The sequence below is a fragment of the Nycticebus coucang genome, chromosome 8 (assembly GCF_027406575.1).
Source record: "Nycticebus coucang isolate mNycCou1 chromosome 8, mNycCou1.pri, whole genome shotgun sequence".
NCBI classification, from domain to species: domain Eukaryota; kingdom Metazoa; phylum Chordata; class Mammalia; order Primates; family Lorisidae; genus Nycticebus; species Nycticebus coucang.
The window spans coordinates 92,347,951-92,360,828 of NC_069787.1; the positions used below are offsets into that span (position 1 = coordinate 92,347,951).

Consider the following 12,878-nt stretch of genomic DNA (forward strand, 5'->3'; position numbering starts at 1 on the left):
CAGATTTCCCATGTGACAGCTGACTCTTTGGAGAACCAGCTTATACATGTGTTTACACACACACAAATGCACATATATAAAGGTAAATTAAAGGCCTTTTAGACCTCTAGCTGCTCTTAGTGAGGGGCATGGGACATTGCCAGTTACCTGTGTAGTGACTTGTCTTACATATTAACACAGATTTGAAATCACCCAGTGGCTCTGCCTGCCTGTGCCTCTTTGCCCACTTGAGCTTTTTTTTTTAGATAGTCTCGCTTTTGCCCTTGGTGGAGTGCTGTGGCGTCATACCGCACAGCAACCTCAAACTCTAGGGCTCAAGCAGTTCTCTTGCCTTAGTCTCCCAAGTAGCTGGCACTACAGGTGCCCAGCACAATGCTCAGCTATTTTTAGAGATGGGGTCTCGCTCTTGCTCAGGCTGGTCTCAAACCTGCGAGCTCAGGCAATTTACCCACCTCAGCCTCCCAAAGTGCTAAGACCCACTTGAGTTTTTGCAGAATAGCTTCAGGCACTGATGACCTGGATCGTCTACTTCATAATTCTCTGACTTTAATCTCATACAACAAAAGCCTCTCTCCATCTCACTTGGGGTTTAGACCAGATTCTTTACTTGGAAAGTAATAAATACTTGTGTGTAGAGAATGCCTAACAGGTTTGGGTGAATAACTTAGTCTAGTTCTTTTGGGAGATGTGACTTCAATCTTCCTCATTGTGTTGTTCAGACAGGCAAGGGGACATTCAGAAGAGATGTGGGAGAGAGGCCTTGAATATTATGTAAGAATTAGAATAGGGGATGAGGAAGGTGTAGTCTCATCCTCGGTACTCTTGGCCTATGATTTTTCTCTTAGGCTTGTTGACATGGACCAAGGGGCTGAAGATTTCTTTTGCCAGTACTCCTTTCTCTGAAAAAAAATTAGTCTCATTGAAATCCAATAGCTGAAAATTTATTGTGTTAGTTAACGATACTTTATATAGGCCTTAATTTTATGGATATTTCTGTGGAACAGCCCAAGGAATGCCCTATGTTTAAGCCAACTTCGGAAATGGAAAAAAAAGAAACATAATGTAATTGGTGAACAAAGGCAAACCTGACACATGTGATGCCTTTTATTGCCCTGATTGGCTTATTGCTTTAATTGGCATAATGAAATTCAAAGATTTTTTATCAATTGGGAGCATAGTATAAGGCTGGGCATGGTGGCTTATGACTGTAATCCTAGCATTTGGGAGGCTGAGGCAGGTGGATTACCTGAGCTCATGGGTTTGAGACCAGCCTGAGCAATATCAAGACCCTGTCTCTAAAAATAGCTGGGTGTTGTGGTGGGTGCATGTAGTTCCAGCTACTGGGGAGGCTGAGACAAGAGAATAACTTGAGCCCAAGAGTTCGAGATTACTGTGAGCTGTGATGCCATGGCACTCTACTGAGGGTGACAAAGTGAGATTCTGTCTCAAAAAAAAAAAAAAAAGACTTGGTGCTGTAGCTTAGTGAGTAGGGTGGCAGTCACATATATGAGGCTGGCGGGTTTGAGCCCGGCCCGGGCCTGCTAAACAACAATGACAACTGCAACCAAAAAATAGCCAGGCATTGTGGTGGGCGCCTAGTCCCAGCTACTTGGGAAACTGAGGCAAGAGAGTTGCTTAAGTCCAAGAGTTTGAGATTGCTGTGAGCTGTGATGCCATGGCACTCTACTGAGGGCAACATAGTGAGACTCTGTGTCAAAAAAGAAAAGAAAAAAAAAAAAGAATGAGGAATGCTAATGTAAGAGAAGGTGATCCCGAGGGATTAATAACTATATTGGAAGTTAGGAAGGATTGGCTTGGGGTCCTAGCATTACCATTGCTTATCTCTGGTTTCTCATTTTATCTAATCTACAAAATAGTAGCAGGACCAGAGTGGGTGTTTCCAATGATCTCATCTGTCTGCAGAATTCTCTGTAGTTTCAGAGTAGCATTATGAAAATAGCATAGTCGTTGGAATCACACCTTGGTTTAGGTCCCTCCTGGTCCCTTTAATAGCTGAATTACCTTTAGCTGCTATAATGATTGCATAACTAATCTGGTCTTCACTATTCTCACCTGTATCTTGGAACTAATAATATACCTCATAAGCTTGTGAGAAGTAAGAATGAAAGCTTGTGAGTTCTCAGTATAGGTCTTGTAATATTTTAAACAATATTTTCAGCTGAGCATCCTTTTTCCTGATTGAGGGAAATAGCTCAGTCCTTATGACAGCTCTGTTAAACAGTCACACATAGCAGGTGATAGTAACCCCATTTTACACATGAAAAACTGAGCCCAGGGCTCACAGTAACTCACGGGCACAGCCAAGACTTGACTTTTACTGTTTTTCACTTATAACTCCTTTCTTTCCTTTTTTCTCCCCCAGTGGCTCTGATCTCTGGATATACTCTCACTTAGAGACCTGTCCTAGGTCTTTTTTTACGTCCACAGAAAATGATCTCCAACATATCCAAAGCTTGGCTAATTTTGGAGACACTCTGGTCCTCATCCTGCCCCTATTTCCTGTCAGTTGTGTAGGCACCCTGGGAGCTGGTCAGTGCTTCTCCTTCCTGGGCCTGTTCTCAGGCTCAACTGTGGGCTTTGTACTCTTGGCCAGACTGTTCTGAGTTCTGCAGAATTCCAGATTATAGTGAGAGCCCGGGACAAAACCTCTTTCCCTTACTCCTATACTTTCAGCCAGCCTCTTTCCTCTTTTTTAGTGGGGGAGGGATCAATCATAGAGGATTCCATCATGATTTTTATTTTAATTTTTATTTTATTTTTTTTTTCTTTTCAGTTTTTTTTGGCCGGGGCTGGGTTTGAACCCACCACCTCTGGCATATGGGGCTGGCACCCTACCCCTTTGAGCCACAGGCGCTGCCCCTCATCACGATTTTTAAAATATCCTGGCTGTTGCACTGACTTACTATGTGGCCAGAGACTCATTTTCTCTGTCTACTTTTCAGAGTTGTTTGTGGGAGCCATATTAAAAAATAGAAATGGATTGGTATAATGTGTAAACAGCATGGGCCCAGGAGCCTAAATGTTTCAGTCGTATCTCTATCAGTTAATTAGTGGCAAATTCTCTAACCTCTTTTCCTCAGTTTTCTCATTTTCTCATCTATAAAGTGGTAACAGTACCTACCGTGTGGAGTTGTTGGGAGGATGAAGCGACTGTTAGGTAGTCCGTACAGTGCCTGGCCTGTAGGAAGAGCTCACTTACCATCTGCTGCTGCTCATCTTGGGGGATGAGTGAGACATAAGTAGAAGGTGACCTCTAGGGACAATTTCCTGGGCGTGGGAGTAACATCTTTTCTATTGTAATTGTGTGACTATTAGGGACAGATGTCCTTAGTGATAGCACATGAGGCCTTGTTTCTAAGACTCTCAGATATGAATCTGATTCCTTTAGCCTCTCTCCCAGGGGGCCTCTAGGCTGCACTTTACTCATTTTCTCTAACCTAAAGGTGGGAAAACTATTAATAAAACCTCTTACTGAGAGGGAATTAATTAAAGAACATGCTTTCATTTAGATCAGTGTTTATCAACCTTTTTTATCTCCTGGCATACTTGAACTTACAGTTAAACTTCTGCATCACACTTAAATTATGTTGATCAAGAAAAAAGTAAAAAAAAAAAAAAAGAATATACTTACTATGCTTTGAACATCTTTCAAAAATAATTTAATTAGTAATCTTTGAAAATTTTCATGGCACACCTAAGATCCTTTCATGGCATGCTGGTTGAAAATTATTAATTTAGGTAGTCAAGTTTTACCTTACAAGTTAGGCTACATTTTATACTTGTGGGGTTTTTCTTTTTGTTGTTGTGTTTTTGTTGTTTTAATTTAGAGTAAGGAGGGAGGAGTTGGATAGATGAGAGAAAGAATTAACCAGGACTCCATAAATGGGCTTCAAAGTATCTGTAAACTCTCTCAAATTATTGGTAAATCTTTACGTTTGTGCATAGTTGAGTATTTTTTTCTTTTTTTTATATTTTTTTATTTATTTTTATTTTTTATTTTTTTTTGCAGTTTTTGGCTGGGGCTGGGTTCAAACCCGCCACCTCTGGTATATGGGGCCATATGCCCTACTCCTTTGAGCCACAGGCGCCACCCTAGTTGAGTATTTCTAAAGGAATTTTTTTCATGGCTTTTATCATATTCTCAAAGGACCCACAAAAGGCTAAAAATAATTGACAGAGGGGAACATGTTTTTTAGGTATCATTTAGCTCTTCAGCAACTCTTTGTTTGTTTGTTTGATTGTTTTTGCAGTGTTTGACTGGGTTGGGGCCAGCGCCCTACTCCTTTGAACCACAGGGGCCGCCCTCTTCCGCAACTCTTTAAACATTTGTTTCCAAATTTCAAACATACAGAAAAGTTGAAAGAAAGAATTGACAGGATAAGGTGGCTCATGCCTGTAATCCTTATTTTTTTTGCAGTTTTTGGCCAGGGCTGGGGTTGAACCCACCACCTCCGGCATATGGGGCTGGTACCCTACTCCTTCGAGCCACAGGGGCTGCCTCCCCCACTTTTTTTTGAGACAGAGTCTCATTATGTCGCCCTCGGTAAAGTGCCATGACACAGCAACCTCACACTCTGGACTTCACACTCTGGGGCTTAAGCAGTTCTTTTGCCTCAGCCTCCCAAGTAGCTGGGACTTCAGGCACCTGCCACAACACCCAGCTATTTTTTGTTGCAGTTGTTTAGCAGGCCCGGGTCGGGCTCCAACCTGTCACCCTCGGTGTATGTGGCTGGCGCTGTAACCACTGTGCTACGGGCGCCGAGCCAACATGCCTGTAATCCTAGCACCCTGACAAGCTGAGGCAGGTAGATCGCTTGGGCTCAGGAGTTCGGGTTGGCCTGAGCTAGAGAGAGACCCTGTCTCTAAAAATAGCCTGGTGTTGTGGTGGACATCTATAATCCCAGCTACTTGGGAGGCTGAGGCAGGAGGATCACTTGAGCCCAGGAGTTTCAGGTTGCTGTGAGCTATGATACTACGGCACTCTACCAAGGGTGACAAAATGAGACTCTGTCTCCAAAAAAAAAAAGAAGTACTCACCCAAATTTTCACTACCTAGTTTTTTTTTTTTTTTTTTTTTTTAAGAGTTGGGATATTGCTCTGTCACCCAGGCTCGAGGATCATAGCTTATTACAGTCTTGAACTCCTGGGCTTAAGCAACCCTCCTGCCTCTCATCCTCCCAAGTAGCTGGGACTGTACCACTTAGTACTGATGATTATATTTTACCATATATGCTTTTTTTTGCTAGATAAATGAAGATCCTAGGAGCCCTTTGAAAGTTAGTTTTAGACATCATGACACTTCTCCCAGACACATCTCAGTATGTGCAGAGTGAGGACATTTTCCTGCATAACCACATGTTATTATCAATCACACCTAAGAAAATCTATAATAATTGTCTGTTATCATTTATATTTAAATTTCACCTGTTATCCCAAAACGTCTTTTTTTTTTTTTTTGAGACAAAATCTCACTATGTCACCCTCAGTAGAGTGCTGTGACGTCACAGCTCACAGCAACCTTCAACTCTTGGGCTTAAGCTATTCTCTTGCCTCAAGCTCCCAAGTTGCTGGGACTACAGGTGCCTGCCACAATGCCCGGCTATTTTTTTGTTGTAGTTGTCATTGTTGTTTGGCAAGCCCGGGCCAGGTTTGAACCTCTCAGCTCTAGTGTATGTGGTTGGCGCCCTAGCTGCTGAGCTACAGGCACGAGCTTTTTCTTCTTTTTAGAGTTTCACTCTGTTGCCCTGGGTAGAGTGCCATGTGTCATAGTTGACAGCAACCTCAAACTCCTGGTCTCAGGTGATCCTTCTTGCCTCTACCTCCTGAGTAGCTAGAACTATGGCTGAACAATGCCTGCTAGTTTTTCTATTTTTAGTAGAGACAGGATCTTCCGTTTGCTCAGGCTGGTCTTAAAATCCTGAGCTCAAGCAATCCACTGTGCCTGGCCCTCTTACAGCCTTTACTGGGCTCCTTTGTCCATGTCAGAAATGTTGACTAGGGCCTTATGGAGTTTGTGAATTGGGCAGCAGTGCAGTTAGTGTTTGTGGAATGAATGGATCTGACCAGTACCAGGCAGCAGGTACTGGAAGAGAGGTAGTTCCAGTTGCCTTAGCCTGTTGATCTTAGTTGAACAAGGGGCCCTTTGGTACAGCCTTCAGGCTGTGTGTATGCTCACTGTCCAAGACATCTTTGGATGTGTTGAGTGCCATTGTGGGCAGGCATCGCCAGTCCTCTCTCTGAAGTGAGCAGTGATTTCCCCTTCTCCCACCTAGGTCATTCTCATTACAGACCTGCGGGCCTTTCCTCACAGACAAGGGTACTGTGAATACTGTTTCTTTTTTTCTTTCTTTTTTTTTTTTTTTGTGCAGTTTTTGGCTGGGGCTGGGTTTGAACCTACCACCTCTGGGGCCGGTGCCCTACTTCTTTGAGCCACAGGTGCTGCCCTGTAGATACTATTTCTATGGTGCCCTTTCCCAGCCAGGAGGGTAGGTTATGAGGAAGTCTCCTACTCTTCACTTTTGCCTGCATTTGCTCTTAGGGTTCTGGTTGTGATCCTAGAGCATAGCAGAGTCCAATCCTGGAGGAAGGCTTGAATTTGCAATCCTTTCTGGGATCCTTATTGGGATTCCATTTTAGCCACCTGAGTTCCCTGAGCTGGCTGAGTCTGGGACTTTGTAGAGAAGGCTGCAGCATTATGAGACACCCTGCCAGAGTGTTTGTGCAGGGGCATCCAGTCTTATTTTCCATTGTACTTTAAGGAAGAGGTGGCTCCTGTGGTCAGAATCTTGGTGCTGCAGATATTGAGGCAGAGTTCCCCAGTGGTCCAGGTGACAAGCTTGTCAATACTGAGCCCTGGCTGGTGATTGCTGGGACCCAGAGGGCAGGAGGGAGTGGTCTTATTTCTCACTGGCTTATATTCTTTTTTTTTCTCTCTCTCTCTAGTTTGTCCTGAAGAATTATGGAGAGAACCCAGAAGCCTACAATGAGGAATTGAAGAAGCTGGAGTTGCTCAGACAGGTAGGTGGGTAGTATTCGTATGCCAGTGGGAGGAGGTTTGGTTTGACAGGGAGGTAAAGAAACTACCCAGAACTGTGGTTTTATTTGAATTTAGTCATTTTCCTCTTGGAGAATATTAGGTTATTCAGTTTTTCACTATTATAAAAATCACTATCATAACCTGTGTCTGTGCCTGTGTGGGATATTTCTGTTTCTATAGTAATTCAGGGGTGAATGGAATGTACTACTACACCCCAGGAGGGTACACCCCAGGAGGGTACTACACCCCAGGAGGGTACACGCCTGTTCCTATTGTTCTTGTTCAACTCTGGCAGTCTGATAGTGAAAATGTATTTAATTTTTTTTTAATTTTTTTTTGTAGAGACAGAGTCTCACTTTATGGCCCTCGGTAGAGTGCCGTGGCATAACACAGCTCACAGCAACCTCCAGCTCCTGGGCTGAAGCGATTCTCTTGCCTCAGCCTCCCGAGTAGCTGGGACTACAGGCGTCCGCCACAACGCCCGGCTATTTTTTTTTTTTGATTGCAGTTCAGCCGGGGCTGGGTTTGAACCCGCCACCCTCGGTATATGGGGCCGGCGCCTTACCGACTGAGCCACAGGCACCGCCCTTAATTTTTTTTTTTGTTTTGGAGACAGAGTCTCTGTTGCCCTAAGTAGCGTGCTTTGGCATCATCATAGCTCACAGCAAATATGGTATTTCATTTTAAATTATCTGCTTAATAGTTATATTAAGTAAGTAATATTAAGTAAGATTGCTCTTAGGTTGGTCTTGAAATCCTGAGCTCAAGAGATCCTCCTGCCTTGCACACAGAGTTACTAGGATTATAGGCGTGAGCCACCATGCCCTGCTGTGATTTTCTTCATATAGGTTTTATATATAACTTTTTGAATTTATTTCTGGATTTTTTTGTTTGTTTTTTTTTTTTGGTTTTTGGCCGGGGCTAGGTTTGAACCTGCCACCTCCAACATATGGGACGGGCACCCTACTCCTTTGAGCCACAGGCACCACCCGATTTTTTTGTTTTTATTACTGCTATTATTGCTCTCCCATTCAATATCTCCCCCCCCCCCATTATGGTTGGTATAGAGAAAAACAATTGAGTAATTTATTCTGTTAATTCTTTTATGCTTTTTTATTGTATTTTAGCAGCTTATTTTCTTTTTTTTGGTTTTTGGCCAGGGCTAGGTTTGAACCCACCACCTCTAGCATATGGGACCAGCGCCCTACTCCTTGAGCCACAGGCGCCGCCCTAGCAGCTTATTTTCTTGGGTGTTCTAAGTACACAGTGATATCATATACACATAATTTTGCCACCTTTTCCCCAGTAGTTGTACCCTTTATTTTCTTGTAATTGTTAGGTACTTCCAGAACAATGTTAATAATCATGAGATTGGGGATAATAATCAAAAGAAAAAAAGTTATAAAGTTCTGATCCCTCCCCCCAAAAAATCACAGGACTATCCATCTTTGAGTTGTTTTTGGTGTCTGAGTTGATGCAGTTGTTGTCATACACCTTTAATTTTTAAAAAATGCAGTCTCAGCAAAGTGCACAGTAACACAGGTGTGCTCATATATTTTTTCCTAATTATTGTATGCACTGTTGTATAACAGTATGTTGTGGTGTTAGGTTGAACATGGTGCTGGCTGTTGTGCTAGTTTGATAGAGGGTTGGTGATGGTGGGGTACCACAGCCTTCTTGGTAGCTCTCATCTAATAGGGGGCAGGAGGGTCTGCACTGTTACTCATTTTGTATTACTGTGAATTAACACATCATAAACACTGTAGAAAACTTGGAAAGTAAGAGAAATATAAAGAACAAAACAACTATGCTCAAAGACAACCATTGTGTTTGTATTATTTCCTTTTTATTTAAAAAGCCCAGAAGTTGGGCAGTGCCTGTGGCTCAGTGGGTAGGGCGCCAGCCCCATATACCGAGGGTGGCAGGTTCGAACCCAGCCCTGGTCAAACTGCAACAATAACAAAAAATACCCAGATGTTCTGGCGGGCGCCTGTAGTCACAGCTACTCGGGAGGCTGAGGCAAGAGAATCGCCTAAGCCTAGGAGTTGGAGGTTGCTGTGAGCTGTGATGCCACGGCATTCTACTGAGGGTGATAAAATGAGACTCTGTCTCTAAAAATAAATTAAAAAAAAGCTAGAAGTTAACATTGCCAAATAACTATCAGGCATTTGTTTAGATACATAGTGAGGGAAGATCTGAACTTATCAATTGATAAAAGATTTGGTTAATGTGATAAATTTTTTTGTTTGTTTGTTTTTGGAGACAGAGTCTCACTCTGTTGACCTGGGTCGAGTGCTGTGGCGTCATAGATCACAGCAACCTCAAACTCTCAGGCTCAAGTGATTCTCTTGCCTCAGCCTCCTGAGTAGCTGGGACTATAGGTGCCTGCTACAAACCCATTTAGTTTTTTCTACTTTTAGTAGAGACATGGTCTTGCTCTTGCTCAGGCTGGTCTTGAACTCCTGAGCTCAGGCAGTCCACTCGCCTTGGCCTCCCAAAGTGCTAGGATTACAGGTATGTGTCACTATGTCTATCCTTAAAGAAATTAAAACTGTTATTCTAGTGAATATACCATTGATAAGAAAAACATCCTTATTGCTGAAATTGAGAAAGTTCGAGTGGTCCAGATGGAAGATTAATTAGTAAGTACAATAAAGTATCTCTGGGGCTCGGTGCCTGTAGCTCAGCAGCTAGGGTGCCACCCACATACACTGGGGGTTCGAACCTGGCCTAGGCCTGCTAAACAACGACAACTACAACAAAAAAATAGCCGGACGTTGTGGGAGGCACCTGTAGTCCCAGCTACTTGGGAGGCTGAGGCAAGAGAATCACTTGCCTCAGAGTTTGAGGTTGCTGTGAGCTATGATGCCATGGCACTCTACTGAGATTCTGTCTCAAAAAAATAAAAAAAGAAAATACAGGATCCTGGTGTTGACAGGCATTGTCTGCCAGTCTATATGTGAGAGTAAGGACATATCTTACAATTCTGAAGAATATCTCTGGAAGGAAAAAAAGAGAAAATTGTGAACAAGATCAGTCACCTCAATTGCCCACTCTGTTTTAGAATAGGTAAAAAACCTTTTTCTACTTTAATAACAAAAGAAGGTTTAAATAAAAATTTTATTTATAATTTCAAAGTGTAGGAGATAGTGTCTTTCTCTAAAATAGGGACAACTGATGTATTTTTTTTATAAAGAGAAATTTTATTTAAGTACAAGGAGAAAGTTTAGAGCATTTCAAAAGAAATAGAAGTGGTGTTCCCTCTCATGAAGAAGAGAAAGTGAGAAAGAGACCTGATTAGTATATGTACTAAAGAAATAATCTGGTTGGGCGCAGTGGCTCATGCCACTAGCACTAGCACTCTGTGAGGCCCAGGCAGGAGCATCCCTTGAGCTTAAGGAGTTCAAGACCAGCCTGAGCAAGAACAAGAGCCAAACTCCGTCTCTACTAAAAATAGAAAAACTAGGGCGGCGCCTGTGGGTCAGTGAGTAGGGCGCCAGCCCCATATGCCAAGGGTGGCGGGTTCAAACCAGCCCCAGCCAAACTGCAACAAAAAAATAGCTGGGCGTTGTGGCGGGCGCCTGTAGTCCCAGCTGCTCGGGAGGCTGAGGCAAGAGAATCGTGTAAGCCCAAGAGTTAGAGGTTGCTGTGAGCTGTGTGATGCCACGGCACTCTACCCGAGGGCGGTACAGTGAGACTCTGTCTCTACAAAAAAAAAATAGAATAACTAGCAGGGTGTGATGGAGAGCCTCTGTAGTCCCAGCTACACAGGAGGTTGATGAAGAAGATGGTTTAAACTGAAGAGTCTGAGATTTCTGTGAGCTAGGCTAATGTCACAGCACTCTAGGCTGGGTAATAAAGTCAGACTGTGCCTCTAAAAACAAACAAGCAAAAAGATAATCTTTACTGTGTGTAAATTAAATTTTTCCTTATTTAAATAAAAGTATGGGCCAGGCATGGTGGCTCACACCTGTAGTCCTAGCACTTTGGGAGGCTGAGATGGATGGATTGCTGATTGCTGTGTCTAGTAAAACTAGCTGGCGTTGTGGCAGTTACCTGTTGTCCTGGCTACTTGGGAGGATGAGGCAAGAGGATCGCTTGAGCCCAAGAGTTTGAGGTTGCAGTGAGCTATGATGGTGCCACAGCACTCAACCCAGAGCAAGAGTGAGACTGTCTCAAAAAAAAAAAAAGTGTTGGCCCGGCTCAGTGCCTCACACCTGTAATCCTAGCACTGTGGGAGGCTGAGGTGGGTGGATTGCTTGAGCTCAGGAGTTCAAGACCAGCCTGAGCAAAAAGTGAAACCCTGGTCTCTACTAAAAATAGAAAAACTGAGGCAAGAGGATTACTTGAGCCTGAGTTGGATGTTGCTGTGAGCTATGACATCATAGCACTCTACCCAGGGCGACAGCTTGAGACTCTGTCTCAAAAAAAAGCATTAATCTCTCTCTCTCTTTTTTTTTTATTTCAAGATACTTTATTCTTAAAACAGGTCACAACACTAAGCTTTTGGCACATTCTGCCACTGTACAAGCTACAAATGCTTGCTGAGCAGCAGAGGGGCGCTCTTTCTTAGCATGTCCGAAAAGTGAATAAAAATCCATATAAAACAAATATTCAAATTAGTTCCTATAGAGCATTAATCTCTTAAATCATGTAGAAAACAAAAAGAATTATATACTCTTATTATAGTAATACTTTTATAATTGCCTGTTATGTACCTTTACTGAGGACTTTATTTCTTCATATGGTTTCAGTTACTATCATGTCTTTTCATTTCAACCCTTAAGCATTTCTCACAGGGTGTGTCTAATGTTAACCCTTAAGCCAGTGGTTCTCAACCTTCCTAACGCCACAGCCCTTTAATATAGTTCCTGTGGGTCTCGACCCATGGGTTTAGAACTGCTGCCTTAAGCATTTCTTACAGGGTAAGTCTAGTGTTAACAAGCTCTCTCAGCTTTTAAGCTTTTATTTGGAAATGTCTCAATTTCTCTCTCTTTTTTTTTTTAAATTTGAGACAAAGTCTTGCTCTTTCACTCTGGGTAGACTGCCATGGTGTCATTGTCGTTCATCGCAACCTCAAACTCTTGGGCTCAAGCAATTCTTTTGCCTCAGCCTCCCACGTAGCTGGGACTATAAGCATGTGCCATGACGCCTGGCTAATTTTTCTACTTTTTTTTTAAATTTTTCTACTTTTAGTAGAGATGGGATCTTACTCTTGCTCAGGCTGGTCTGGAATTTCTGAGCTCAAGCAGTCCTCCTGCCTCATCCTCCTAGAGTGCTAGGATCACAGATGTGAGCCACATCTGGCTTCTCTCTCACTTTTTAATGACAGTTTTGCCAGATACAGGATTCTTGTTTAAAAGGTTTTATTTATTATTATTATTTTTTTATTTTTATTTTTATTTTTTTGCAGTTTTTGGCCCTGGCTGGGCAGCGCCCTCCTCCTTTGAGCCACAGGCGCTGCCCCAAGTTTTATTTTTTTTTTTAAGATAGAGTCTTCACTCTATTGTCCTGGTTAGAGTGCTATAATGTCATAGCTCACAACTTCTAACTCCTGGCCTCAGGCAATCTTCTTGCCTCAGCCTCTCTCCCTACACTTCCACCCACACACCCCCCCCAAGAGCTGGGACTATAGGCACCTTGCCACACCACCTGGCTAGCTTTTCTATTTTTTTAGTAGAGATGATTTTAGTAGAGACAATTCTGCCTGCATAAATTGAACTCCTGAGCTCAAGCTATCCATCCGCCTTGGCCTTCCAGAGTGCCAAGATTACAGGTGTGACCCACCTCATCTGGCTGGCTAACAGATTTTTTAAATTTC

At 42.9% G+C, this 12,878-nt stretch overlaps 1 protein-coding gene across 4 annotated transcripts in view; it reads left to right on the plus strand.

Moving 5' to 3' along the window:
* Positions 1-12,878, plus strand: part of PTPN23 (protein tyrosine phosphatase non-receptor type 23) — a 39,160-nt gene that overhangs the window by 13,679 nt on the left and 12,603 nt on the right. For 2 of the 4 annotated variants that reach the window (XR_008381906.1, XM_053600498.1), the window contains exon 2: positions 6,964-7,038. Coding sequence is in view for 1 of the 4 variants with exons in the window: in XM_053600498.1 (XP_053456473.1) it covers positions 6,964-7,038 (75 nt within the window). In the remaining 3 variants the exon portion in view is untranslated. Of the gene's footprint in view, positions 1-6,961; positions 7,039-12,878 lie in introns of those variants that run through there. The other 2 variants (XM_053600500.1, XM_053600499.1) reach the window with 1 other exon arrangement.